This window comes from Phaethon lepturus, unplaced genomic scaffold (assembly GCF_000687285.1).
Source record: "Phaethon lepturus isolate BGI_N335 unplaced genomic scaffold, ASM68728v1 scaffold20974, whole genome shotgun sequence".
Lineage (NCBI taxonomy): Eukaryota > Metazoa > Chordata > Aves > Phaethontiformes > Phaethontidae > Phaethon > Phaethon lepturus.
This window is the reverse complement of record NW_010534265.1, coordinates 16,811-43,916: the sequence shown is the minus strand read 5'-3', so window position 1 is coordinate 43,916 and position 27,106 is coordinate 16,811. Positions and strand designations below refer to the sequence as shown.

Sequence of the window (27,106 nt, the reverse complement as noted above, 5' to 3'; positions counted from 1 at the left end):
TTCCTGCTGGCTGCATTTCCAGAGATTCAAAATATTTCTAATAAAAGAAGTCATCAGCCAACTTTTCCCTCTGAGTTTTGAAATAGATGGTGTGACCTGTAATTACCAGTTTCCAAAATTAATGGATGAATCATAAATGACACACTTTATTGTTGTTTATAATTTGAAAAAGTTGGCCCTTGTGTTTAAGAACGTTTTTTTTTTTCATTATCCAGAATTTCATTATTATAAATGTGGGAAAAGTTCCTAGTGGGAAAAGAATGCTGCAGATGCACACACAGATCCCAAAGCCAACCCCCACATTTCAATTTTCCTATTGCCTCACATCTGGAATGTGTAACTTGCAAACTCAACCATAACAAGAATTATGGTTGAGCAAGTTAAAAAGTTTGCATTTGATGAGGAGAGGAGTAAAGTTGACCCTGATAAGGACATTTTTTTTCTTTACATGAAGCCACATCTTTTTTCTTAAAGGGAAAGAAAAAGAAAATACATGCTAACTTTTAGCCTAAACCCAGGAAGTTAAAACCCTGTTAATGAGAGCTCAAGCTCACACAGCTGGCTTGTGATCAGGACTGACTGTACTCCACATTGTCTTGCACACATATCCAATCTTTTTTTCTTCTTCTTTTAAATAATCATCTGTACATTACAGCTGGAACACGGTGATTTTTTCAGTTCATAGTTCATAGCTCATATTTAGTGAATAGCATAGTGAAGGGCACGTTGACAAAAGAGTATTGAATTGGAGGTTTCAACTTTATCTTCCATTAGACGTAATTCAGAATTTCTGTAGTAATACTTGGATGGAGTAAAATAAGAACAAAGTCAAAACAATATACTTCACCAAGAAAGATTACGTATTTCAAAGTATACTAAAATCAACAGCATACAAAATAACAGGTTTAATCTATCCCTGATATAACTCAACTGAACTCAGTACATGTACTTCATAGATGATTTCCTCCTTTCATCATTTCTAGTTGGACAATTAGTAATTGTTATATTTATGGAAATCTTTGCAAACCTGATGTCTCTGAAATCCTGATTATCTATAAATTTTGTGCACAAAATGTAATTCATTACAGGTGTCTAAATGTAAGTTCACATTCCCATGAGATATGCAAGAATGAATAAAAAGTGTGAATCTACAGTTGAACAGTAATTTTTTATCTTCTCTAACTTACTCTGTTAGGTAAACTCTAATAGAATTTATAAACATCCATTATGGATAACCTGAGCCTGATTCAACAATCTTACAGTCTTTGTAAAAAAAAAGTTCAAATGGATCCAATTTCCATTTTCCGTGGTCAAAGTTATGGATGACAAAATTACACAAAAATTCCATGAGATCATAACTATCAAGTCATAAGATTATGATTCTGTTTTCAAGGCTGATACTGCCAAGTAGATATTTGAGTTTTGCCAGAGGTATACTCCATCCTGCATGAGTACGGAAATGGAAGATCTGCAGACTGACAGAAATGAAGCAAAAAGCTTGCTAAAGAATTGTAGGACAGTAGAAAATTTTCACTATGATCCCCTAACAAAATTTTGTCAGGAAGTTATGATTCAATAACCCCCTGAAGACCTACTGAATTCCCAAATAATAGGAACTGGGGAGCTATTAACTGAAGGGTTTGATTCCATAAATATAACAATAATGACTATAATCAAGCCATATAATCAAGAAAAGGGAAAAGAAGAGATGAATCAATATCAAGCTACAGTGAACACTGAGGGATACAGAGGCAAAATTTGATGACCTTACCGAAGATGAATAAATTTTTACAGATAAGATCTCCACAGATATGGACTAATCTTTTTATTAACTGATGATGAATTTACATGAGTTATTTGGTAAAAAAAGAAATGATTCCTGACTACTCCAGCTAGATGCATAACATGTGTTAGGCACACTTCTTTCAGATGTGTGTAATGAAAGCATCATTCATGGAATTGCTCCCAAACAGGAGCATGCTATCCTGAGAGCTTAAATCCTCCCATGCCCAAAGTGATCAGATCAGTATGAAGTATGGTCGACCATTCTCCCTATCTGCTCCCATTGCCGATCTGTAAGCTGTAAAACATGGATGGACATAAGATTAGTATATCAAATGCACACTGGAATTTGCTCATCATCTGAAGTTGAAAGCCTTGGGTATTCCGGATAAAGATGTTCAGAGAAAACAACTCTCTTTGGTGTGAAACACTGTATTAAAATAAGTTGCGCTCATTAACAACCTCCTAAAGAAATAAATATATTATATTAACCTGGCTGTCGCTTCCTTTCAATAGCTCAGTTTCCAGATTTTTCTCATGTCTTACAAATTCACTGATTTTTATGCTTGGTGTTGTTGTAGTCTCGGTGTTGGTTTTTTTCCAGTTTAACTGCACAGAGGCAGCTAAATGATTTAATAAGGACAATACTGGCTGTGCAAGGAACTTGGCCAAAATGAAAGTCATTGCACCCATGGATGCTTAAAATGATTGACTGCAAAGCAGGCACCTGTGAATGGTACAAATTTCAAGTAATTTGCTTTCCAGGTACTGAATCTGACACTTGTCATCTAAATAAATCTGTTGTAACTGTAATCACGATGGCAAAATGAAGACATTTCGCTTTTCACTAGGTTTCCTCTTCAGTACTTGCAGGCAGGTTGTTGTCTTTTGAAATCTAAAACTGGTTTTTGCTGACAAAGAGGTTGAAAGCCATTAATAATATTGGCAATGCTTACCTTCCCAGTGAACTGCAGAAAGGGAGTCAGGCTGCTTCTGAATCCTAGAGGATCTGGCTTTTGCAGCTCCTTATGAGCACGTGGGGTGGGGGTTGAAACACCAGCTTCAGCGTTTCACTATGCCCCAATAACCAGGAAGTAAAAAACCCAAAGGAATCTAAATCCTAAAAGACATGATACTTTTTATATATTTGACAGCCGTTTCCTAATGGCAGAAATTAGCTGCCTTACACAAAAAAACCCCCAACAGAACCCAAACCCTAATACTTACAGATTGTTTCCCATTTTAAAAACTTAAATGTGATGACATAATATTACCAATATATCAGTAATTGTCTATGTTGAATTATACATACATAGATAATGTGATACAGATGACACATGATATTTGAATATAAATTGTTTATTGCCAAATATAGCACCTTATCACATAAAAGCAAATAAAATATCCAAAATGCTCACCTAAAACTTAATAAAAACTTTCATATTCTGTACTCTATTTTCACGTTCGGCTTGACATAGTGGAAAAACAGTTTTCTCCCAGAAAATTATGAGATTAGGCTCTGCACCCATTGTGGCTGTTGTCCTTCCATCAGATATGTTGTTAGCTGTTCTCCAAGGATGGGTTAAACTTTCTAAAGGACTACTTTGTGATGATGGATAAAAATCAAACATTGAAGAATTTGAGCTCTATCCTTTTGATGAATTTTTTAAATTTAATATTACTGTTTTTGGGGGGCTTTTTTTTATTGTTAAAGTGGCAAGTCTATATTGACAAGGTAATTCCAAGTCACTGCATCTGAATTTTCATTAATTTTGATCATTTAAAAGTGCTTAAAATTTTGAAAGGAAAATTTTCCCTCACTTAAGAATAATCCCTTTGGGGGATTTTTTTGAAATTTTAAATCCCAATCAAGAGCCTTATGCACAGGAAAAAAAAAAAAAAATTGGTCATCTTTTCTGCAGCACCAACAGCTTTGTCTTATATTAAAATTACAAAAACATCTTTAAAACCACAGCCAAAAATTTGCCACTGGATTTTAATTAGAAATACAGCCAGATGTTCACCATCTCTTGCTATCATTAAAAAATGGATTATTTTAGCAACAGTAGTGGTTCCTTATTTTTGGTTGATCTTGAATTTATTTGAGTTCAGAATATAAAATGACAATGTCGTGCTGAGGGCATTTCAGTATTTTGTGGCCAATTTCTGTGATGAGGAAGACACTGGAAATGTTTAATATCAGGTTTTAACTTTTTACAGCAAATTTTGCTTCTGCAAAGCTTTAGTAAATACTAAATTTCATGAAGTCAGTAGAACTCTGATGCCATGAGTTGTTCTGAGTTCTGGATTATAAAAAAATCAAGATAGCTATGTTTTAGTTTCTATGTGTCAGAATTATATGAAACTCAAAAGTAAGATTGTGCTTTTCATTGTTATCTATGAATTTGTTACTGACTTATAACAGTTGTTTATGTGGTTAACATAAACTCAGATTTCTTGGACTCTGGCAAAGTTTGCAATGGAGGATATATACTTATTTATTTTTCTATAAATTTAGCCAATGTCATTGCCTTGTTGAAAACTGTATTCAGAATTTTAACTTTAAACAGTAAAAGTATTTTGATGTTTGTTAGTGCTGGAAGAATATGTTTCCTTGCAATTTTTTTTATCCTTAAAACAAAAAAACCCTTCAATTTCTAGTCCAGCTGCCATCTCACCCTGACTACTTAGTTGCTGAGGTGCGCATCAGCTCTTTCCCTGACCTAATTCGATTTACTAATCCACTATACTGCCAATAAAGGCATATTTTTAGTTTTCCATACATGCAAGATCTGGAGATATGGAAAATCTTAAAATACAGGGAATATTATAACTATCTTTATTACCATATCTGAATCATCTCATCTAGCTAAAACTGTATATATATTAACTTTCAACACTCTTGTAGGAAATAAAGATTTTTTACTTTAACTTTGATATCCATTGCATTATATTGTCTTTTGTATGAAATGAACAGAGAACAAGACTTCAATTAATAATTATTAACGAGAGCAAAGTCACAATATATCTATGATAAATTTCATATTTACTGAAGAAACATTAATACTTTACTTAAGTGATAAATTATTATTTAATCTCTATAAATATAATATTTTAAATTTTGGGGTTCTTATGTATGCTTTAGTACTTAGTATAAGTCTACACAATCCTTCAGAATGCTATCCATTGGGGTGATTCATGTTAGTAAGATAATTGACATTTTCACTTAGTCCTGCTGTCCAAGGACAAACATGATTGATCAGCTAGACACCAGTATAAGTTGTTAATATACATATCGTTGATCATCTTATTAGTGCTATTCACAGTTGATCCTGTTGTATGCCCTATTTTTATCTCAAATTCCCACTGAAATATGCCTGTTTAAAAATAGTAATTATTTTCAAAATATTGGCATATTTAAATTTATCATGATCTATTTTAAAATTTATTAACAGTACTTTTCATAAAAAAACTATTCTCTGTCCCTAGCATTGCATTGATTCTCCCCAGTAACTGCTTAACCATGTCATTTATTACTTTCCTGGAGCTAAAATGAAATTAAGACATTTTGGACTTAGTAAGTAAATAGTTAAAGTTCATTCTTTATATCTATGGACTTATAAAATGTAAGTTCTTCATATTATAACTGTTAAAGTCTCCTTGGAATTTTAGTATTAATGATTTCTTTGTTCTTAAGTTACATCCCCTAGCCTCTTTTCTTGGAGGCTCTCCTTCATGGCTCCCTCAGCAGTAATGAGGCCACACATAGCAAACACATAGCTGATGCTTATTTATAAAGGATTTGACCTATCCCTTCTGCTCGCCTCTTGCAACTTCTCCCTTATGACCTCAACATTTCACTCAGTCAAGACCTGTAAAATTCTGCTTGTTTATGGGAAGTACTTTTTATGAGAGAATATGATATCATTTTCCTTGTTTTTTGGTCATTGTCCTCACAATTGCTATGGTAGTGTTGGTTGCACAGATGTTGTATTTTGTGCTGAAATTTTTTCATGACAGTCGTGTAAGGCTGCCTTAATCACAACAGGCTTTCTCAGCTGTCATTTGGCTGTGACCTATGACATCTTCACTCCCCTACTTCTAAAACCATTTCCTAATAGAGCCCAGCAGATCTCATCTATGATAAATTGTAATTCTGGGTTGCAGCTGGAGATCTCATCAGATGTGCAGTGTGTTCTGGGGCTCATTCATTAATCCAAAATAGTGGCCACCAGCAAATCCCTACATGCATGTTCGAAGTTTTAAAGTTCAGTTGTGCTGAACACTGGCCTTGTAAAATAGGCTGAGTAGGATCCATGTTCATATTCAGGCACCTCTACCTGTATACCAATGGGTGACTGTACTGCAGAGGGGATGTCATCAGGTAATACATAACAACATACTTATATGGAAGTACACAGAGTATGGCATGTTTATTGACTCAAAATCTTACGTGCATGTTGCTCAGCTTTCTTGATTCTACATTTGCGTAACTTTAACTTCACAGGAGACACCCTGTTAAGAGCTCAAAATCACACCTAATCTCCTCATGTGTTGCCTGTAGCTGCCTGCCTTCTGTATTTTATGTGATTTTGTACTGATGATCTGGGCTGAAGAGACATCAAATCCGTCTTGACATGCAAAGTGATAGAGTGAATAGCTGGGGGGCAGAGGAGTGTTCTTGCTCTTTGTCAAGAGTTTTACTAGGCAGTAGAGAATGGCCATGAAAATAAGGTGGTATTTTCTGACCATGCTCTGACTGCCATAATAGGGTCATAGCAAGTAGCCTAATTCTAAACCAGAGTTTCCCATGAGGATGTGGTTGAGGTAGGGTAAAGCCATATCTGAGAAAATCAGCTCCAATATATGAGTTGGAGCTGGTGAGTTGCTTTCACAGGCCCTGGAGCTGTAGCTTGGCCATTCCAAAGATCTGGTTGACACCCAAAAATCAAAACATCAGGCATCACACTGAAAAAATTAACTTGTATAGATTAAGGATAAATGATTGGGGCGGGGGAGCCAGAAATTTCAGGGCAGAGCAGCTATATTTCTCAATAATAATCTCACTGATCTTTTCTAGTAAGACCGGAGATTAGTCAGTAGGTTAATTTTTCTTGTCAAGACTTCCTCCAACATTTTGACATGTAAGAAAGAGTTATGAGGAAAAATATTTTTTTTAGTACTGTGCCATCAGCAAAATTTTTCTATCCAGAAATAAAAAAATAATTTAATACATTTCTGAAAGTGAGTAGGAACAATCTTCTGGATCGTTATGGTTGATGGTCATCTTGATTTATCTGAGAATTTAATGCAAATGTTGTTGCTTGTGGTTCACTCTTTAAGCTGCAAGAAAACCAGCCCATCTGTAGATTTCATGGTGCATGAGGTCATAAACTGCATACTCCTTGGGTCATGAGGTTGGCAATTTATATGTAAGCTCCTAACATCCATAGGACACCAAAGGTGTGAAATTCTTCTGGACTTCAAGCTCAAGAAAGTTTATTTATGGTCTCTAGAGAGTCCCATTTTTTCACAGGCTTTATTCTCCTGTTGGTCTAGTCTAGCACTGCAGCTCAAGAGGAGACTGACACAGCCTGCTGTATGTACGTACTGCTGAGGCCTCAGCACCTTGCAGGATTAAGCCTGATCTGAAAAGCTGCTTGTGAGTGGGACTTTTTCCTGAGCTCAATTTATATGCCATTTTTGTCTACCCTAGTTTGATAGAACAGCTTGTGATAAGAATACCTAAACTATCTCAAAACTGTTTAAGTAATATAAGGCAAAATGTAGAAATACTCAATATAATAATGAAATCAGATCACCTTCCTGAGTTTTTAATTCTTTTTTTTAAATAATAAACATTATAGAAAGAATAATTTCTTTTTGTCCTTAAGCTGGATTAAAATGAAAGCTTCTAAGCAATTTTGATTAAAAGAGACTGTCCAAAAATCTTTAAACAGTTAACAGATGCCAATGCTTGCAGCAAATCCACTCACATATTTTCTTTAAACAGATCTTTGTCCCTGGTTAGGCTCATGAAACTGTGAGATCTGAGGCTGATTTGATCTGATCACTTGATTTCTCTACTGGAAGAGAAGAGAGTTGAATTAAATGTGAACAGAAAGTTGTGGCCATGCTATTTATTTAGTGCTTTTGAGTAGTCTCTGGGAAATGTGCTTGCTATGTACTTCCCATTTTGTGCGTGTTCATCTGTTGATCTAAGAGTCAAGTAAAATATTGATACACTTGAAAATATGCTAGAAGAGTCATAGAAAAGACTGTGGTGGCTGGCATAGAGTATATTAGTTTTGCCCTTGATTCTTTTCACTTTTTAAACATCCTTCTGATATTCAGACTGATTATGTATGAGCATTCTGCTCTTCTCTGCTGTATTAAAACAAAGAGAGTAAGTACCCCAGAATAAATATCTTCATTAAAATACGCGAAGGAAGAATCAAATCTGCATAAATGAACATCTGTATATACAATACAGTAACATAATATTTAATCAGATGATCACACAGGGATTATAGCTGTGGCCTTCAAGAGAAACTTCCCAAAACTACCTCTCAGCATATTTTGCTGCATAATAAGCTTATTAAGCTTAATTTCTTGCATTAATGCTTATTTTATTGTGCTGAAGTAGTAAGGCTGGCATTAACTGATGTAATACATGGATAAATAGTAAGTTCTTTCAGTTATTCAGTTACATGAAGGCTATTGAGACTGTACATGGTACAAAATCAAAGCAGGATTTTTAAATCTCTGTAATTCTGACTGAACAAAACACTTGAACACACAAATAACCACATCTCCATATGTAGCAGGTTCCAAACTAATGAGACCCTTGAGATACAACTGCTCACCTGACTTGCCTTGAAATGCAAGAATGCTGGAATCTAATGAAGGCTTCCAATCTCTAAAGCTCTGCCTTACCACGACAGTTGATACATGTATAAACTAGAAAAAGAAAACTCTCTGAATACAGATACCCAAAAACTTTGAAATGTGTCAGCCTGGAAATAGATGTGAAAATCCATGCACTGCCTGCCCACTGTGTCATTCGAGAGAGGGGTGCAACTCCAAGAAGTTCATAGTGACACCCCAATTTCAATAATCCCCATGCGAGGGTTTTTTCTGTGCTCCTTGGAAAGTCTCCTTCTTTGCATCATCTCTGGCTACGCTCACTCTACCTGTCGTTCCCTTGCCGGGCCAGCCCACTATGTTTAAGGAAAATGTACTGTGTACTGTCACTATAAATGGTAAAAAACCCAGCCAAAAACCTATACCACATGTCAATGAAAATGCTTGCATGTCTGCAGAATCAGGATCAAGAAAATGTGTGAAGTATGTTGTTAAATCTATTCCTGAAATATGATCTATACTGGGTGCTGTAGTATATTTTTAGTTTCAAACTCTTCCTCCAGCATTCCTCTGGAATAATTATGAGGAAATGAAGCAGCAATCTGTAACTATGAATATTAGTAGCTGAAGGAAGTACCATGTTCTATGCCTGCTTTAATAACCATATGTGAAGAATAGGTATAGAAGGTTAATATATTTTTGTAGTTTCCTCTAAGGCTCCTGATAGATGTGAGCTGGAATTTAGCAGTCCTGTACGTGGCCTTCATGCTCCTGTACCTGGAATGCTTGAAGAGCTGAATCAAAACTCAGACTTTAATCGACCAAGATGACATCTAAAATGTAAATAGACATAAATGCAGAATAATTTCTAAACTTTTATACGGTGTATGATGGGCACAGTTTACTCTGTCTTAAATATTGTAATGTATGATGTCAAATTGGAGTGGAGAGAGCTAATTTAGAAAGTAAAGTTAGGTGTTGAGTGGATTGCTCTTACATCCAGTCGTAATACTGTAAATCTTGTCACTCCTGTACTGTTTGTTTTCACTGGATTATTAGATCTTTACAGCGTCAGAGTATACCCCACAACTGGTAATGAGTTTGCTTTGCTAACAGTAATTTTTAGACCTGCTGTCATGCAAAAGCATGACATTCACATTAGTTTGAATTTTAAAATAAGCTTTATCTTATATGTGAAAATCGCTTGTATAGTTTTGAAATAAATTAATGCAAATTGGAAGCGTAGAGATGTTAGGGTTTTTTCTTGCACCTGTGAAATACCTTCCTGAATTTAAATTTATAGCCTCTGAACTGTGACCCATGTTAGAAGAAGGAGAGATTTAGACATGGTTGGTGCAGTTGTAGATTAATGTGTCATGCAATCTATGTGACTACAGGTTAGTCATGCCCATTAGTTTTCCTTCAAAATTTCATTTTTTAATACAGGAAATATGGTTTAACTTTAGATTTTGTTTGTATCTAGTGGCACTTAATCCTCTAGATTAAGTTTTTTGTTTGTTTTTTTCTTTCCCTTTTTATACGGTTTGCTACATAATTTGTGTTGTAAAAGGCAAAACTTCTTCTATTACACCTACCAGTTTCTCCTCTGGGTAGGCAGCATTGTAAATTATTAAATACAACTACAGACAGTGTCATGATAACTTTTAATGTGATGGTGAAGTGAGAGCATTGATCTTATGTAATTTGAGTCAGAAAAATCTGAACAGGTAAACTATTTGTAACTTCTTACAGCTGAATAGGAACATAAGTAATATTAGTAACAGAAAAAAGGCCATCTGGTCCAGCTTGCCGGAGTTTGTTTGATTGGTTGATTATAATCTCAACCACCTGCTTTTCCACTGAGCTCTACTTCACCAGTCCTATCCTATTCCAGAAACAAATGTATCTGTCTCTTGTACACTTTTATAAATCTTTCCTTATAACTTTGATTATTTAGACCTTATGTGGTCTTATGGCACAGGAGATCCTAAAGTCTCAGAAGAGACTGAAGCTGGTAGATTCTGGATGCTCAGCAAATGCACAGAGAGAAATGCTCCGGAAGTTAAGGGTTTGTAATCTAGTTTCAGAGAAAATATGTGGATGATTAGAAGAGTGGTGTGATAGAATTAGGTGAACATCTATGTAGCGATGTGATTGCCTTGACCAATTACAAAATGCAGATATTTATTTTGCTTTTAGATTTAGCAACAGGCACAGGTACTATTTATAATCTGTATTGACATCCTGCTAAGACACTTATTCTTCAGTTTTTATCAAGGCAGTACTATATTTCTTGTCATTTGGGGGGGGGGAATAAGGAGAGTATTTATTATTCTTAAATTACAGTTCTTTTTCCTAGTAGCAGAGGGAAGTGAACAACAGCCCTGTGAAGTAACATTTTCATTCTATAAACTAAGGATCAGAGAAATTTACTGTTCTGCCCATGTCTCAATCCCCATTTACTTTATCAGACATGGTGCTTCTCTGTGGCAGTGGTTAAATAATTGGGAATGTTATTTAAATGGGATTAAAATTCCTTAAACAATCACTTAATGGTTTGATCTGGTTCTGCAAATTAATGTCAACCTTCATGTCCTTCAAGCTCTTTATAAACATATGTGAATTTACAGTCCTGATGTGTTTCTGCAACTAAATCAGGTTCACTTATGCATACAATTTTTTTCTCTCTTCCCCCCACCCCCCCTTTTTTTTTTTTTTCTCCTTCTTCCCCCTCCCTGGAAGGGAAGTACAGAAGGTTCCTGTGCTATAGCCTCTGTCCTAGATTTTTGTGATACTGGCACCAGGTGCTGTAAATTATACTACTTTGATTATCTGGCTTTCAGCTCCCTAGTGTAAGCTCCTAGCAATTCCTCTTGGGTTTTAGCAAAGGATATTCTTAGCCTGGACTGGCACAGTCGTGCCGTGCCTCTCTCTGGCCATTGCTCAGCTGCCTCTGAGTGTCTTTTGGCTGAGCAGCTGAAAAAAAAAAAAACAAAAATACTTCATCCATTGCTGGGGCCTTCTACCAAAGAATGTGAGTTAGCACTGGGATGAATCCGGGGTAGTCATTTAACTTACAAGCTTTGAGAGCTCCCATGCTGGGTATAGAGATAATGGGTACTGGCACGCATATAAAATACCCTATGAAATTATACATAAATGCTTACTGTTTGAGATATCGTAACACACTGTAAAACTTTGTACTTGCAAGTATGTTTTCCATAAAACAATCAACACTTTGCAGATAAAGAGGAAGATTCTCTGTTTCCCTCTCCTCCCCTGCTAACTGTGGGAGGAGATTGGCTGTGGAGTAACAGGATTTTTTCGTTAGACTAGAGTTACGTTTGGCACAATCTGCCTAAAGAGACCAATAGCACGCTCTCATTTTGGGTCAGTTCTTTTGTCTAGTAATGGATTTTTAAACAGAGATCTCAAAGCAGCAAAAAACCAATTTTTATGCTGAAAATAAAATACCCCACTCTTGCCAGATAATAATGACACTTTATAAAATAGAGGAACCTATTATTAGTCAGATCTGTTTTCTATATACAATTTTAGTGGTTGAGGTAAGTCTGCGGTCTAGTATCTTACATGTCATAATTTTAATGCGTATTTTTGTGTGTTTGGAAAGTACAACAGATGCATCCTGCATTGAGCTTTCGATCTGAGCTTAGCTATTTTATAGCTTAGAGCAAACAGATAAAGGATAAAAATTAGTTCATTTAATGTGGGATATATTAAAATGTCATAATTAATCAGTTAAAAATCATTCTTTCCCATACTTGGTGTTTTCTATCTCTGAAATCCTTTCCTTTCTGTTAGCTCTGCTACTAATTATCCGGCCACTAGCTGTAGGCCTTTAAAGTCAGAAAATGCAACATCAGTCAGGAGACACGTGGCTGCAAAAACCAGTGAGCATGTAGGAGGAGTGCCTTTACAGGTCAAGCGCTATAGCTGTTCTTCGACAGATCAGTCTGAATTAGCATCACAGGAGCCTGCCGGGATTCCTGCTCCCCCGCACCTCCGGCCGCCTCTGTCAGCTGCTGCTCTTTCCAACCCTCATTTTATGCTCCCAGTCCATAAAAAGTTTCAATGTTTGCTGGCAACGCTGGAGCAGCTTCGGCCCCACAAATATCACTACCAAAACTTATGGCAAACGTTGGAATGAACTCTGTTCCGGAAACTCTACGCTGCGTGGCTTCACCAGTCCTCAGCTTGTAATCATTTATTAATATTTTGGGGAAAGAGGAAATGGAATATGAAGTAACTCCTCTGACTGATAGTCGAAGTTCAAGAGAGAGCACCAGTAACAATGGACACTCCACTAAAAGGATTTCCTAAAGGCTTTTTGATGCCTTTTTGCTAAATGTGTTTGATCGTACTGCCAGTACCTGTATCCCCTTGGATGGCTCCAATGTAAAGGCATCATTACGATTTAATTCAGGCACATGTCTTTGTTCCCTGCTGAAGGGACAGGGCAGGGAGTGGCTGGAAAGAAATCCTTGAACACAGCATTCTAGTGCTAGAGGTGTCCTTTAGATAGTCCTCTAGCTGGCACACTTAGGGGTGGGCTCTACCAGACGCATCCCAGCTTGGCGGGGTGGGGAGGCAAGCTTTCTTTTTTGCCTTCAAATTGAGGCTGCGTGCTCTGACAGTTGCCAGCGTTCTGGTCTCTTTATCTAATCTATCTGTCCATGTGGCTTCTATGTCCTTTTTGTTAGAACGATAAATGGAAAAGGCTGTGAATGTTTCAGAATGCTTAATAGTGTCCAGAGCCAATCTGTTGGATGACAGATGTGGTGATAAGTAATTACTTGATGGACACAGAGGATCTACGGTTAGCCATGTGCTTTTAGGAATGGGAGTATAATATAAGTTCTGACAACACCGGTCCAAACGTCATCTGTGGAAGTGCAGGTATCTTTCTGTATGCATCACATACACTGTAAATAAGCGGTATGACTAGCACATACAATGGATCTATAACACAGTGTCTGTTACTATATTGGTTCTTTTTATTTCTTAGATAAATAATTGACACTTGTTAAGCAAATATATAAATAAATATGGGTGGCCAATCCCACTGAATACCTGAACTTGATTTCAAAGGATTAACTGCCCTTTGTTTTGAATTGTATAATATATAATGAACTTTTTTCAAAATCTGTTAAATTTAATGGATAATTTTCAACTGAATTCAGTAAGTTTTGGATCAGGTCCCTAGAGAGTACAAAACTCGTGCATTGCTTAAAGTGTCTGGCTGGCTTTTTCTATGGTTTGCAAATCTACAAAGGAGTGGGATGAAAGTTGGATGTAAATGTTCTTTTTCTAGAATATTTTAAGTTTATTTAAGGGGGTTGGTGTGTCTTGATGTCCCCCAGGCTTTCCTGATGTCTTTGTACATTTCAATAGATTCCTTTGCAAATCTAGTCTGCTTTTCCACACATCTATCATTCAGGAACTTGGCTTAATAAATCATCTAAAACAATCTGCAAGAGAAAACTATGTAGAGCTAATTCCTCTTTTACACCAGAATAAGTCCATTGATTTATCAGTGTTAATGCTTGATGTATCTGGCTTAGAAAACTGAAGAACGAAATAAATGAATGCAGGAATTCAACCTACAAAGTAAGTTACATGAGGGGCCATGGATATTTCCTTTGAAAAGTATGTTTATGCCTTTGAGTTGGAGGACTTTAATTCATTCCAGTTCATCTTTTTTTTTTTTTTTGTATATGTGTGTGTTTCCCTAGCGTTCTTTGAACGTATTGTTCTGAAGGGCAAAATGTAAGGTTAATGTAGCTGAGTTAGTATCAGTTATTGTTTTCTTCCTAATATCCTGCAGATTTATGTTGATTTAACGTATGCACGTTCATAGGTTTGAACATTGTGGGAAAAGGTTTCACTGGCATCCATTCTTGCCATTAAAGTGCTTCCCATCTGAATATTGCCTGCCAAAGTATGTGGTATCCTGCAGAGCAAGAGGATGAGGACATAGATTGCAATGAAGCTGAACAGTTTGCACTTCCTAACGGTGACACCAGACATCAATCTTCTGTAGAGACAGCCCAGCATACAGGAGAATAAGAACTCTCACCCCCACTTCCTCACCAAAAAAACAAAAGGAGAATTATCTTCTCTTTTTTTTTTCCATTTCATTCCAGCAGTTTCCTTCTACGATCCTCCAAGATGAATATGTTCTCAAATTGCATAAGCTGACATTTCAGTGGCTGAAATGCTTTGGGGAAAGGGGAAAAAAAAAAAAGAATTGAACCAAAAAAAAAAAAAAAAAAAAAAAAAAAAAAGAAGGTTCTCTGAAGTAACCTTTTAAAAAAAATTATTTAATTTAGTCTCAGTTCTCTTTATCATCAAGCTAAGGAGTAGAGTGCTAATTTGGTCACAGCTAATGTGTTTCACACATTTATACCACAGTTTGACATCAGTATTCAGTAACACCGAGTTATACTATACAGGTTGGCAAACGCTCAGAACTAAAGATTGCCAGCGCTGTAATCGGCCATGTTTGGAGAAGCTTGAGTCAAGTCTGCAGCTTGTATAAAGTGGCACAGATCTACAGAAGTCACTTGGTACCAGCTGCTGAGGATCTTCTTTACACAGAAATTTGTTGCAGGTTTTTATTATTTTAATATATAAAACTAATTTCACCAACAGGATGATTTATAGTTGTGCAATTAATGAGCCATATGATCCTCTTTGTGGTAAAAAAGGTGCAGAAAGATCTAAGTGCTGCAAAAAATTGCTACATCCATGAGCTGCAGAAGTTAACATACACTGTGTTACTCAATCAAGAAGCTGTGAGGGTGTAAGGTGGATAAACCTAGCTATAACCAGTAGGAACCCTCACCGAAGAAAGGACAGTTGAAAAACTCGAGCCTAGTATTGGTGGGAAATGTTTGACTGGGCTTGAGACTGGGTTCACAAACAGGATTTTATCCTATGATTTAGTTATCCTTGAAGCTGCCATGGCTCCAATTTTTTTTTTTTTGGTAGAAATCAGAGCTGTATTCAGACTCTTACACTTAAAGAACCTGTTATAAAAGCCAGAACAACCGGAAAACAGGGTACCCGTATCAAGCCTTATACACCCACAAAAGAGACAAGCGGCAGTGTAACAGCTGCTGCTGTCAGGGTTCCTCACGATCCAGAGACTCAGATCTTTGGTGCAGAGATCATCCAGAGCTCAAGCAAACAGAACTTTAACCAGCTGCAGAGCTGTGCCAAGCAACTAGAGAACTTGAACAACTGGCTTCAGGAAGGTGTGAGAGAGAGGTCGATGGGGAAAGTTGGTGTAGCAGAATTTGTGTGAGACCTGCTGTGTACTGAAAGACTTGCCAAGTATTCCACTATTTTCAGAGGTTACATACATACATGTTACTAAAACTTCATTCTTTCTGTGTGTTTCTGCATCTTTTGAATTTTTCCTATTTGGCTTTGTGGAAGTGTCCAAATCCAACATTTGCATGCTAAAATTGCTTTGCATCATTTATCTTCTCAATATCTTTCCCCACAAAGGAATGCACATTCATTTTCTATTAAAACTATGAGTGAAGTCAGAGATTGAGTCACTGTGGATTAATTTCTGAATCCTTACCTAATAACCTCTACTCCTTTGTGGTTTTCCATGGCATGTGTGGAAAGAGATTGTTCAACTCACAGCAACTGTATGAAAAGCTCACAGGCTGCGAGTTAGGACTGTGCTAATGTAATTAACTGAGACTCTTACTCTTGTTTACATTGATATAACTATGTTGCATGAAGTTTGATCCCTGCAGCTTGGCTTCCGAGGGAACTGCTCCTACTAGAAGACACTGAGTCTTCAGGAACACTGTCATTTTTTTTCTAGCCTTTCTGTTGATGTCCTGTGCTTATGAAGATGCCAGGAAATAACATAGGGCACGTATAGGTTGAGAGGACCATTATTTTTGACCTGTCCAAGCTCTGCTTTCCTAGCCATGTGATATCTTAAATATTTTACAGATTCAGAAGTGTATTCAGAGTCCCCTGGATTTTGCTAAGAGGGAATATGGTCTGGCCCATTGTTTGTTCTGGGTAGCATATGTAATATTTTGGCTTGTCTTGATTCTTCCCACGTTTCCCTAGACCATTCTGCATCTTAAGTTTTGCAGATCTTATTGTGGATTTTTTGTGTGGGAGCAGTTTTGTGTTTTCAACTGGTATGGCAGCAGATCAAGTGGGAGGTTTTGGCTTGTGCAGAGATTCTGGAGGCAGGTTTTGTAGAAGGTTGCTCCAATTTTTGGCTAGTAAGCCATGGGAGCATATACCACGTATTACTTGATTATAAGTTAGCCCACTCACTAAATAGTTTGCTGACCACATACAGTAACTTAAGAAGAGGTATGAAAAACAGAGATGATACTGAACAAAGCCCATCTTGCATCACGGAAGGATCAGACACTGTACGCCTAGTGAAATTTCCTAATTAAGCTGCTGCACTGCAATTGTGTAGGTTACAGAGTGTCTCATGGGAGCATTATTTTCTGTTTGAGACTGGCTGTGTGTCGTGCTGTGTGATTGCTCATCCCAAAATGATCTGGGTACTGCAGTGTATTTCACTGCAAAATGACCGAAGAGGACTAGGTGGTGCTGAGGCTGAAGAGGTGCTTCTGAGTTGTTCCACTTCTCCTGACAAACAAACTCTGGGAACAAAGGCTAGCAGATTCTGGTTTTCCTATTATTCTAAACAGCAGTGGAACTCCTACTTTCTAAATGCTGAGAACTGGTCTGCGTCAGGTACATGCACAGATAGGTGCTTCTCAATAAAAATGTGCAGAAAAAGAAAGTTAAGACAATTGTTTGAAGCTATATAGTGAATCAAGTCTAATTCACCACTTGAACTCAGATCGCCTTACAGCCAGTCTTCTGATTTACGTAGGTGATCATCCTGAGGATACAAACTGCTAATACTCACTGTAGCCAAGGCTGCAATGTAAGAAAAATGTGTCTTATTAAAAAAAAAAAAGAAGTGTACATTTCCCTGTATACACGCTTCTTTGTGTGTGGTATATATAGTCTTCCAGATAAATTCCTTGGATCAAATCCTGTTCTCATTAAACCCATACAGCCCTACTCTTACACTAACGTAACTGAGGAAGGAATTTGTTCCTATAAGGATTACATTTCTAATAAGAAGGAAACAGAGGCCTTTGGCAAATAACCGATCTTGCAACTCTTGTTGAACAACACTAAAACAACAAAACATAAAGGAAATTTGGATCAGAAGAGTAACGAAGGGCAGACTACACCACAACAGCCTAAACAGGAGAGTCAGAGTGGTGCTCTGTCTCAGTGGTGGTTCATCCAATGCAAGTGTAGAATCCAGCAGGGAATGAGACTTTTTGAAAAAGTCCTGCATGAGAAGAGATTTTTTCAAACATTTCAGAAGCATCAACAGAACAGATCAGTGAAAACAAGACAGGAAGGTAGTAAGTAATCAAACGTTGTTTCGTGAGTAAGAAAAGCTAATAGTTTAGTGGAGAAATTATTTGAATACTATGTATTATTCTCTGTTTTATCTTTGTAGGGAGGGTTGAAACACATAGAAAAGAAGTGACTGGAAGATTTACCTTCCAGGCTATTTTTGTTCCCTCAGTTGTCCTGGGGTTTCTAATTCTGACTGGAGAGAATCAGACCCATGAGATGATCCCTTTTTTATTGCTTTTAGGCGAATGCAGCACAGAGTGACTGCTTCTGAAGCACTGCAGGTTACAGCTGCTCGAGGCAGTGGCGGTTTCCATGCTGGCGTCAGCAGGGACCATGCCATCGGCAACGGGTTTCTTGCCACATGCTTGGCTTTGCAGAGTTCATCGTAATCCATGGTAATCTATAGCAGAGTAAATGTAATTTTGCTGTCTTATAAATTTCTAGATAGGTAAATTGTAGTTCAGTTCCTCACTGAATACTGAAAGTATCTAATCCTGTAAGAGGTGGCAAGCGTAGTGGAACTGAAGGTTTTGTTTAAATTTAATTAGATGTTGAGGGGAAACCTTCAGCTGTTCTTGTAGCTACAGTCAACGTTGAGTGAAAGAGAATAGAGACTTTACATGACTCATCATATGGATGTATTTCTAAATCACCTGTATTTTTTTCCACTTTATCTTAGATCCAGGTCTTATAAAGCTGTGTGCAAAGAAATTACCCCCTTTTCATTAAAAGATCTATCTAATCTTTTTTAGTCACTATAGATTCATCAAATCTTTACCATTTCACTGATTTTGAGGATTGTGTAAAATGGCAGTTTTCATTGACATCAATCCTTGAGATGACTACAGGGTTTTTTTGCATACATATTTTCTCCTGTTAATCAAAATGTGTTGGGCTGTGGAAATCACTGAAAGCTACAGAAATGAACAACACAGTCTACTTTTGAACTCTCCACATTATGTATTCTTAGAGATGTGCATGATGACTAGTTTCAACTGCCACAAAAAAAATACTTCAGGAATAGTGAAATATGGCCCAGGCATTGGATATCTCTTTGAGTCTCATAAAAAGGGATTTGATTACTGCCAAAAAATGAATTTGAAATTAAAAAAAAAAAAAAAGGCTAAGTAGAATCATTGGTTGCCATATGAATATGGTTGTGATTGTGTGTGAAACATTACTTTTTATGTATTAATTAGGAGGAGGAGGGAGGGAAAAAGTGGGAAAGAAGGATAACATTATTAAACTCTCCTCCTTTTGGAAAAAACAGAAAAGAAGATAAAGTAAGACTGCTGCAAAAAGCCTCGCTTCAGCTTCTTGATAATTGGTATTTTACTGGTGCTGCAAGGCTGCTGTTAAGTCCCCCAAAGCTTTCTCTTCTCCAGGCCACTTCCCTCAGCATCTCATTTTCTTTCTTCTATCAGTAGAACTCATATATTGAACTAATTCTAAAAAAGGCAAAACTTAATTTTCCTTTAGAATTAATATTAGGATACAAATATGTCAACCACATGGAGCCCACTGATTTTAGCAACTGCAAGTCTGACTCTGCGATAACTTCATGGAGACTTAAAGAGCTGGAGTGAAAACTGAGGGCCAGATGATAACCCATCCATCATCCAGCAATTCCTGTGTAGCACCAGTTTTCTTTCCTTCCTCGCCGATCTACATGGCATCATTCATTCTCTTTTGGGGATTACATGCTGATTCTTTTACAGTTTATATTGGGTGATGGAAGAAAATATTCATTGACTCTGTACAATGGTAATAATAACGTATAAAACAATAATTAACTCCAGTAGCAAGATGTAGTTCTGTTCTTCCCCAGATGCAAATAACTCATTAGGCCTCCACCCATTAACAGGAAGTTGGGGAAAGCCACACCAGAAAAGGAGGTCCTTGCTGTGCTAGGTTATAATTTGTATAACTTTCCTCATGACTACATGAAAAGGAAATTCCACCTTTATCTTATGTTAGAGATAGCTCTTCATAATTGCAGAAGGTTTCCAAGACCCAGCTGGGTGTAGTACTCAGGAATTTAAAGGTGGTCCCACTGTGAACAGGAGGCTGGACTAGACAGACCTCCTGTGGTTCTCTCCAGCCTGAATTTTCTGATGAGTATATGAAGTTCACTCTCCTAAATAAAAAATAGATGTTTTGTGCATATGTGTATTTCGTATTTTTTTAATTATATTTACCAACACATTTGACTTGGGAAACATAAAAAATTCCATTAGGGCATTGTCTGGGTTGCTTCTCCATCAACATCTTTTTTTCTGTGGCTTCACAGGAGAATTTGACTGGAGAGATCTACAAAATGCAGCAATACTTCCTGTTCTCTACATAGATTTTTTTAAAAAATATGGAATCAGCCATATCTTAGTCTTTCTCTCTTTTTTGGTCATTATGTAATAATACATATGAGAAAATGCACATGAGAGAGTCTTTTATAATTTCATTCTTATTCAAATAACTTTTCTTATTTTGCTTCAAGTTATCATCATTATGAATGAAAAAGTGAAATCACGATTCTTCTATAGACACATACATTTTGGCCTCTGGCGGATAGTTGGTGAACACTCAGCTGTATTCCTTGAAGAGTGCTTGATCTGTTTCTTACATTTGTGAGATGACACTTTTTGGCATTATGATTGTAATATTTTTAATGTACTAATGGTTTCAGACTGAATTTTGGGGTGATCTATTTCACACATATTCATGATGTTCTTTTGCTTCAAGTAAAAAGTTATAGATGGTCAATTTCTTCAGATAAATTTTTAAGACAAAAATTATTTCTGATCATCAACTCTACCTATTTTGCCAAGGAATTTAACATAGTCTGTGCCACTGATGTCAGCGAGAATAGGATTAAGGACCAAGATTTAATTTACTTAGCTGTAACAGAAGAAGTCAGAAATAACTCTAACAGTTAAATTACTTGTGGCAGAATTGTTTGTTTATGTCCCTAATATTCCTGTGGTATATTTTTGAATGATAGATCATTTAAGCTGACTCACACATCTAAAAGATTACCATTTTACCAATATTCAGTTACCTTATTCCATTCTCTTGTTAGTGTAAAGAGGCAGTTTAACTGAAAAATGAATGCTTAATAAAATGCCTTTTTAGTAATTCATTCTGAAAACCATTTGACCTTAACTACAATGAATGTAGACTGTAAAAATCATCATAGATTCCCTTCCTTGAACTTTTCATAATGCTGAAAAATGACTGAGGGAAAGAAGCAAGATCCAGTTACTGTACCCTGTTTGTACAGCTGTACTTCATTGAGTGGAGGCTTGTGTTACACACAGTTTGTGATAGGAAGTAAATGCTTTTAAAACAACTAAGGAGACAGGTCTTTAACCTCCACCTTTTCAGATGCTTTGTTCACTCATTTAGCTTCTGTCAAGGTCTTGGGAAACATTTCAAATACAAATTATTATTGAGTACTGAAGCTCACCTGAATAATTCATCTCCTAGTGAGCTCATTAGGCAGAGATGCATTAAGATGTTTTGGGGTTTTCTTTGAGAGTGCGATCGCTAATTCTTGATATAGTGAACACTTGTTCCTTCAGGAACAAATGCCTTTAAAGAAGGAGGAATTCTCACATAGAGTGTTAAGTGTTTTATAATAGTTGAAGTTACAATTTTAATTCAGCAATTGTAAGGATTTTCAAGGACTTAAGAGGACATTAAAAAATGATGTTGTCATATAAATTAACAAACTGACAAAATTAATTGGGTTTAAAATTTTCAGTTTCTAGCATACAAGACTGTTACCTCCTGTTACGAGACTGTCTAGTCATCCTGAAATGGTAAAGACACCCTGAGATTCATTAAGGGGATTTTCTTCACATTACTTTACATTGCAAGTATATATTAATCACCAGACCTAAACTGTTTGATGTAAGCTTGGCACCAGATAATGTCAGGGCTTTAAATACACATTATAAGATCATTCTGTGAATGCGATTTTCGAATCTGCCAAAGGCACTTCTCTAATTGCTCTGGTGAAACAAGTCGGTGGCAATGGGAGCATGCAGCTGGCAGTCAGCCAGTAAACTTTTAATTTCTGTAAATTAAATTCCTGTAAATTTGTGTAGACTTCATCCCTTGAAATACATGTGTCCTTAAATTTAGGTTTATGCTAAATAGGCTTTATTTGGGCTGCATTAACTACCCACTTTATCATTTTTCACTGCAGAGGGGCCAAGGAGATCTTAATTGAAATACAATCTGGATTTTGAAGTATTCTTCTTCACCGTAGTGCATTATAGGTGTCACGCCTTCAGAGCACATGGCTGACACTGGTTTTGCCCTTATTCCAGCAACTTTTTTTGAACTGGAACACAATAGAGCGACTGCTCTCCTTTGGCTGGGTCCAGAGTTCCCAGCAAGTGGCCATTTGTTTTTCCATTTGTCACCAGTGGGCAGGCAGTGGCTGTGTTTTGTGGTCTGCGGTACAAGTGGGCTTGAAGATTTACCCGTTCCAGAAAACTACATGCAGAACAGTAGACACTGGTTTCATCGTTTAAATTCGAAGCACAAGGTTTTTGGAACACTTTGTGTCCCCTTCTAATGCTGAAGTATAACTTCAGTAAACAAATGCAGGCATGAAAGCATCCTCAGTCCCAGTCCCGTCCCTCTGAACCCCGTAACAGAGCTCCTACTGACTCATGTTGTCAGGACTCAGCTCAGGCTTTCTAGCTGTTTAACTCTCCTTCTGCTCTTCCAGCACTGATTTTAGTTCCTGCCGTGGCTTTGCCTTCCTCAGCATGAAAGTTACCCTGACCTGTGTCCACTTACAGACATTTAATGTAGCCTACCCAAACTCAGTTTTGGGCATTAGGTTTTATTACCTGCTATACTATGGTAAAATAGCAAAGTGTAAGTTGGGGGATTAGTTGCTTTTAGCTTAAGAAAAAAGGCCTTGGAAACAAATGTCGCTTTGTTCTCTGGTGCATACCTCATTAGAAATTATGTGTTTTGCAGAGGTTAATATACTGTGGGCAGCGCACCAAATACATCACAGTTCTGAAGATTACAACTTATTCACAGCCTTGAGACAATCTGTACTGCAGAAATACACCTCCTGGGTAAGTTGCACAAGATTTGACAAAGAAAATAATATCAACAAGATTTAGTAAAACTGAAAACATAGTGTTTATTTCCCTTTGAAGAAAAACTTATAAATTACGTAAGATGTTCGACACTGAAAGCACAGAAGTTGAAACTGAAGAATCTGAGAATCGTAAGCTTTAAAAATACATTCATTAATGTTTTTACAGCAAACTTGAAAAAAGATACAGTAGTTAAGAAGGCTAATTATAGCCCTGTATTTATTTTTTCGTAACTTTGAGTAAAATGAATCAATTTTTTCATTTGGTTATTCATGCGTAAGTACAGGAAAAGATCAGAGTATAACATAACTACTCTCGAATATGTCTATATAACTGAAAGGAGCAGGGAGAGAAATCATGACTAAAGATTGCTTTGGACATGCAACTGTATTTATTTGTCTCTGCTCATTCATGTCATGTGTCAGTACTCCAGTAAGTAAGGGCAGTATGCCAAGACTTTTACCTAGTGTTATTTCAGATATAATTTGCTTTAAATGGTGAGCTGTGTACGTATCCAATATAAACTGAGTACTTATTTACAGATTTAGAAATGTATATTTCCAAATACATTCATAAATGTAACATACTATTCAGTGTTTAGTTTTTGTCCCAGGATAACTGCTGATTTCCTCCATTGCGCTCTCATGTTCTTTTTGACTCTATTTTTAACTTAGGTTGTAGTTTGTTCATTTGTTTTTAAAAGAATAATAACTTCAAAATCTGAATGTTCAGAATTAAAGTTCAAAAGCAATACTCAATGTATTTTTGTATATATAAAATATAGGAATGTTCTTCTCCAGTGAGGTATAATACTGGTGGTGGAGGAAACCCACAGTCCTCTGGCAATCTTTACAACTAGCCTAGGAGCAAATGACTCAAAGCCAAGAGTGTGTGCTCACACAAATGCAAATCCAGTGTAACTCCATTAATTTCAGTAAAGTTAGTCTAGATTTATGCTCATATAACTGCGCGTGGACTTAACCTTTTTTTCATAACTGTTTCAAGACCATGACATTAGATGAGTTAAAGCACTAGGTTTCAAAAAAAATGACTAGTTCTTCCGGAAATTGTGAAGCTGATAATGTTTCTTTGTTTTGTTTCTTAAAGTCTTCTCTGTAAATTCTTGTTGTTTTTTTTATTCAGAAAATAGTTATCTGATTTTGATAGGAGTGCCTCAAGTTTACATGGCCATAATGAACAACAGCGGAAGGGATGCATCTCTGTCACAACTCTGCTTCCTATGTAAATACTTGCCATGTTAAAGATTTAACCTTTGCACATTTACCCATTGGGACCATATGTGCAAATGCTTAACAAAAACAATAATTCAAAAAAGACAAAAAGCCTGTGTGTACATATGGGTGTGTGCATAAGCACTTCATCTGCCTGCGTGGTTTGGAGGATGATACCTCAGAGAGCATAAAAAATTCAGGAAGGCCAAGGCGTCTGGCCGCCTTAGATTCTGAAGACCATCTTCAGGACCACACCGGTATCTCTTGATAAATAATATATGTACATTTGAAATTCATTTGCTTTGAGCAAAGGGGAGCAAACCTAGGAATCCATAATACTTTTGTGTGCAGCGTTTCTTCCACCAAATATTTGGTATAAGCCAAGACATTTGGTTAATGTAAATATTAGTTTCACTCCCCCCAGAAGTTTTGAGAGGTGTGCCAGTTTTCTTTCTCCAAAGCCTTACCGTGCGTTTACACAATTCTTGCTCATTTTAATAACACTGCTGGTTTTTTGTACTGCCAGACTTGTCCAGAACCCCATGGATGCATCTGCCTCGAAGCTGAAGCTCAGTGGAGTTTATATTTAATCTTTGAGAGTGATTTGATGTTGCTGAATGTGTACTGTTGAATGCAGTTTGACATCCAGTTTTGTGGAGGCTGTGAGAAAGTTGTGGTGGATGATGTGGGATTGTGGGACTGTTCTGCTGCCAGCTCTGTATGTGTTTTAACTTAAATGTTATAAGATAAATAAATCAGCATATTAATCTGTGTGGGTCGTGCTTGAGCTGATTGAGGAGATGTGAAATGAAAGAGAAGAGAAAAACATGCTTAAAGTACAATCCGTGGTGTGAGATGTACTCCTGAACTTGGAACCGAACGTGTATCGCCTCATGTCGTTTGCACACACAGTGTTTCTGTGACTCCAGTGGAGGGGCCATAGAGAAGTAGGCCTACTATTATGGCTGAGAGATGGTTTTGAAGCCTTTTGTGGGAAAAAGATGTGTGGGGGGGAATAATATATTTTTAAGAAGAAATCAACAAGTTAATGCTTTATAAATTTTTGCTTCTGATGAAACATTTAGATAAAGTGTAATTGTGAAAGGAGAGAGTTGCATATACACCTTGAGAAGCTATGATTTAATTCTTTGAGTACCAGTTCTCAACTTTCCTCCAGGGGTAGGATTTAATTGCAACTATTAGGTCCATAATAATTTGATAGCTTTAGACTATATGTTTAGAGAAAGGGTTGAATTATGCCTTGTCAGTTTAAAAGCAGTGGAAACATCTATATATAAACCTGGAAATGGAATAAGCAACACTGTTCTTTTCAGCACAGAGTCACAAAGTTCGCTTCTTATCTACTGAGGAGTCTGCCAGGTCTGCTTTCTGTAAGGGATGGGTGGTTTGGTTTTTCTTTTATCCTTACCTTTAATTCCTGCAGAATCCTCACAGAAGTATAGCTCGCATGAATGAGCTGCCGGCAGCTGTGCCCCGTGGCACCTCCGTGAGGGGGAACCCAGCGTGGAAACGGAGGGGATCCGCGCAAGAAACTCAGCCCTCCTGCTAAACCTCAAGAGTTTCAAATTTTTCCTTTTCTGTAGTGGAAGCGTTTCTAAGCTTTTACTCACAAATGAGAAGGAGAAAGGTAGAGCGTGCCCGTGTCGAAGAGTGCGCAGCGGACGCACACCCTGCAGAAGGGGCAGTGCCTTAAGGGTGATGGCACCCAGCTGCAGCCCCAGAGAGGGATCCCCCACCGCGCCCTCGCCGAGCGCCTTTCCCATCGGGTTATCAGTTATTGTGGCGCGCTCTCAATCTCTGTTGCTGAATCCACGAATGGGAAAAGATCTGTGAGTGCGATAAATGGTTTTTCTGCAGTTTTACCCAGAAATTCCATCTTGGAGCCAGCAAACTTTTTCCTCTACAAGGATAATGAGAGCTGGTACATTCCCATGAAATGTTTTCATTTGGTGAATTGGCATTTCCAGTGAAAAAATATTTAATGATTTTTTTTTTTTCCTGACCTTGATCTTGTTGTTTCAATGAAACCACAAATAGGGGAAACCAAATCTTTTGTATGGGAAACATTTTCATCCCTCCCTATGGGTTCTACTTCCTTAAATGATCTTTGAAATCTTTTCTGTGCAAAATAAAGCTTACATGCAAGGAAACATGAGGCAGGCAGGAAAGCATTCTCCTTCGTCAATCTCAAATTTACCCATAGATTTATATAAAATTTCCCTCATCTCACCACTTAGTGTGGAAATCCTAGTACTCATTGTGAGAAGCAGGTTAGAAAATATATATAAAGATGATCCTTCCTTCCACTCTGAGTCATCTGTAAATACCACTAAATTGCTTTTGATATTTTTAGGTGAAAAGCATATCATTTTTAACCTTGTTTTCAATCCTGCAACCACTTCCATGAATAATCTGAAAACCACCTGGTTTTGTTTTTCTTTTTTTTAAATTAACTTCCTCTCCATTCCTTTTAAAAAATTTCCTGCTTCTATCGCGCCATTAGACGGGTACAATCAATAATAAGAAAAAATTGCAGTATCTTTACCTAAATGTGGCTGTGTGTCCTACTCCTTCATTGGCTTCTTTGTAAGATAACCTTTGAGAAAAACCATGCCAGCCTTC

General features: G+C 37.0%; 1 protein-coding gene across 1 annotated transcript in view; it reads left to right on the top strand.

Moving 5' to 3' along the window:
- Positions 1-27,106, top strand: part of LOC104619558 (alkylglycerol monooxygenase-like) — a gene marked incomplete at both ends in the record, with an annotated part of 91,378 nt that overhangs the window by 47,647 nt on the left and 16,625 nt on the right. The window contains one exon of the mRNA XM_010285477.1: positions 23,104-23,207. Within this exon, the coding sequence (XP_010283779.1) occupies positions 23,104-23,207 (104 nt within the window). The remainder of the gene's footprint in view (positions 1-23,103; positions 23,208-27,106) is intronic.